Source organism: Gekko japonicus, unplaced genomic scaffold, assembly GCF_001447785.1.
Source record: "Gekko japonicus isolate JY-2015 unplaced genomic scaffold, Gekko_japonicus_V1.1 scaffold137, whole genome shotgun sequence".
Lineage (NCBI taxonomy): Eukaryota > Metazoa > Chordata > Lepidosauria > Squamata > Gekkonidae > Gekko > Gekko japonicus.
In genome coordinates this window covers 1669245-1672236 of record NW_015174276.1, presented here as the reverse complement: position 1 = coordinate 1672236, position 2992 = coordinate 1669245, and the positions used below count along the sequence as shown (strand labels likewise).

At 45.4% G+C, this 2992-nt stretch overlaps 1 protein-coding gene across 1 annotated transcript in view; it reads left to right on the top strand.

The window, feature by feature from the left end:
* Positions 1–2261, top strand: part of DGCR8 (DGCR8 microprocessor complex subunit) — a 20088-nt gene extending 17827 nt beyond the window's left edge. Inside the window, exons 11-13 of the mRNA XM_015423783.1 lie at positions 434–561; positions 835–948; positions 1701–2261. Coding sequence (XP_015279269.1) covers positions 434–561; positions 835–948; positions 1701–1784 — 326 coding nt within the window. The 3' untranslated portion in view covers positions 1785–2261. The remainder of the gene's footprint in view (positions 1–433; positions 562–834; positions 949–1700) is intronic.
* The last annotated feature ends 731 nt before the right edge of the window (positions 2262–2992 follow it).

Genomic DNA, 2992 nt, shown 5'->3' with positions numbered 1-2992 from the left:
ACAAGCAGTTTTAAGTTGCTGTTCTCATGTGGGTGCCTTGCAGTTCTCTGAAAAAAGCTGCACACCCAGAAAAACCATAAACTTTCCTTCCCAGTGTGCCCATACACACTTTAAGAAACTGGAAATCCATCTCACTGGGTCCCACCCTCCTTTTATGTTCCCAAAGTGTGCTGTTTCCTTGGGTGCTGAAGCAGCAGCATCTGCCCCTTAAAGCCTGCTGCCCCCCCTCTCCCTGTCATTTACTTGCTCTGATACAAGAGGCTTTCACAAGGAGAGAGGAGGAACTGCACAGCTTCGGAATTGCACAGGAATTTTTTACAAAGCTAAGTGAGGACTGGAAGGTTAGCTTTCTGCTTGTAAATACTGCCAGTCTCCTAAAATTTGATTTCAGGAGCTTGATAATTTCAACTTTGTTGTCATGGTGATTATGCAGGTAAAAATAAGAGAGTTGGAAAACAGTTGGCGTCTCAGAAAATCCTTCAGCTGCTTCACCCGCATGTGAAAAACTGGGGCTCGTTACTGCGCATGTATGGTAGAGAGAGCAGTAAGATGGTGAAACAGGTAAGGTGATACACCTCCTTGTCTTGCCCACTCCTTGAAGATCGATGCTTTTTTGGGGGGGTGCTTGTTTTTCTGCTTCCATGATGCTGCCAAAACAGCAGCCAAGTCCCCTCAGCACTGAAAGCTATTTTGTTGTGACGATGGTTGATATGGTGTGCCCTCCACATGCAGCCAGTGTGTGTGGGGGTCCCTCTTAGCTCTCACCTGAACTCTGTTAGCCATTTTAAAATTGAAATGCCACACAGCAGCTCTTCCTTCCACCTTTCATTTCAGGAAACGTCTGATAAAAGTGTGATAGAGCTTCAGCAGTATGCCAAAAAGAACAAGCCAAATCTACACATTCTGAACAAGTTACAGGAAGAAATGAGGAAATTGGCGCAAGAGAGGGTGAGTGCATTCTTACTCTTGACTTCTGAGAGCACATGTAAATCTCACATTGGTGTAGATCTGTTTACTGAATTGCCTTCAGGGCTTGTTCACAGGGCCAGATGTTTACTCTGCTATGTTTGTTTTGCTCTTCAGCTTAATAATTTTCCAGCTATTTTAAAAAAAAATTGCTTAGGTTTGCAAGCATTTCAAAAATGTGTATACACGTTGAGGCTTTCCCCTTGATGTCAGTCAACCTCAGTAGAAACCCCAACCTCAGTTGTTTCTGGCACTTGCACCACATTAAGGTGGTTTTAAGCAGTCCGCATCGAGTTGTGTTTGCTAATAACCTTGCTATGCAACAGCTGCTTCTACAAGGTGATTTCAGCAACTGGCCAGGCCACATGATGAAATGTACTTTTTACTGCTGCACAAAAATGTGGCAGTAATAAAGGCTGCCTCTTTGTGGCTGGTCACAAGAGTGAGACTGATTTTAGGTGTTTTGTGCTGCTGTTTTCCCCAGTGGAAACCCAAAGCAGCCTATAAAAATGTGGACTCTGGCAGCCTCCACGGCATTGCCTTTTGTCACTTGGCTGGCTCTCTGCTGGCACAGTGACTTCCGTTTTAAGAGGCAGAGTCCCGCATTTTCCTAAGCAGGTGGCCATCATGGACCACCTGTACCCAATTTCAGCTGCCTCTGTAGAAGTTTAAAATGCTTATCGCCCGTAAGGGCCAGGATTGTGTATAACCCCAGCTGGCTTCTTATATTTTAGGAGGAAACACGAAAGAAGCCCAAGATGACGATTGTAGAATCTGCTCAACCTGGTAGCGAGCCTCTCTGCACAGTTGACGTGTGACCAGAAAATGTAAACAGTTGGGGAGCAATAAACAAGCGGCAAGAGCTAGTTCTTTCCAGCTATTATTTAAGAATTGGTTTGCTTCAGAATGCAAAATAGTCCAAGCTGCTTCAAATATGCATTGTTCTTCATCAGGGCAATAGTACTTTGAGTTTTGTTGAATTTTTTTTTTTTTTGGCATTGGTCATCAACTATTATTTTCTTTCATGTGAAGGCTGGATGCTTGTTCACTTAATCATCACTGGCCCCTTGTGGACGGGAGCTCACACTTAATTCTTTAATTGCGTGTGTGAATTTGGAACCTTGCAGTGACTGTGCCCACTTCTCTCCTGGACTGTCTGATGTGTGAGGCAAAATTATTTAGCATCGGCCTTGTGTGCTGGAGTTTGTTCGCCTGAGGGGGCCCAAGGTTGGACTGAGGTTCTGCCTTTGCCCCCCCCCCCGGGGGGGGGGCTTGCAGAGGCAGCTCAGGGTGGAGGTGGAGGGGACATATGAGCTGGAACAGTGTTGTCTGGCCTGTCTATCGCAGGGGTGGTAGAATGATTGGTCATGCCCTCCATGCAAATTGATGTCTTGGAAGTCAGGTTTTGAGACTGAGCCCTGATAGTCACAGGCAGGCTTCTGCTGCCATGCTTAGGCTCTATGGCAGCCCATGGAGTCTCCTTCTCGGCACAAATTCTAGCTAGGTGTTTTAGGCATTCTGTTTGTTTGTTCTGGACGCTAATCTGCATTTCAAGTTCCTCATCCTTCTTGTTGAGCTTTCAACCTCTGAGAGATACATTTAATATAAGAGAGCAAAGGTCTCCACTTGAGCCAGTGCATAGAGGGACAAACAGGCACATACAGAGGATAAGCTGAAGCACCCCCCCCCCCCCCCAACTATACACGCTGTCTTCAATGGATGTGTTTAAGTGTCTAACTCAGAATGTCTGTGTAAATGGTGGAACGAATGTATAAGATGGGAGTATAACTGTACATGCTCTTGTATGAACTTGCTGTCAACTGTTTTTCAGAAGAGCTCTGCTGCCTTTCAGCACATAATGACATGCACTGATAAGGCACTTTTTGACAACTGCAATGAAAAAGTTGAAAAGCAATGTTTCCCTTGCCAGAAAGGTTAGGCCAGTAGCACTGCTTTATTGTATTGTGGCAAGCTTCAGATTCCCAACGTCCTTAAAGAGGACGGGTACTCAACAGCAGTGAGTCCA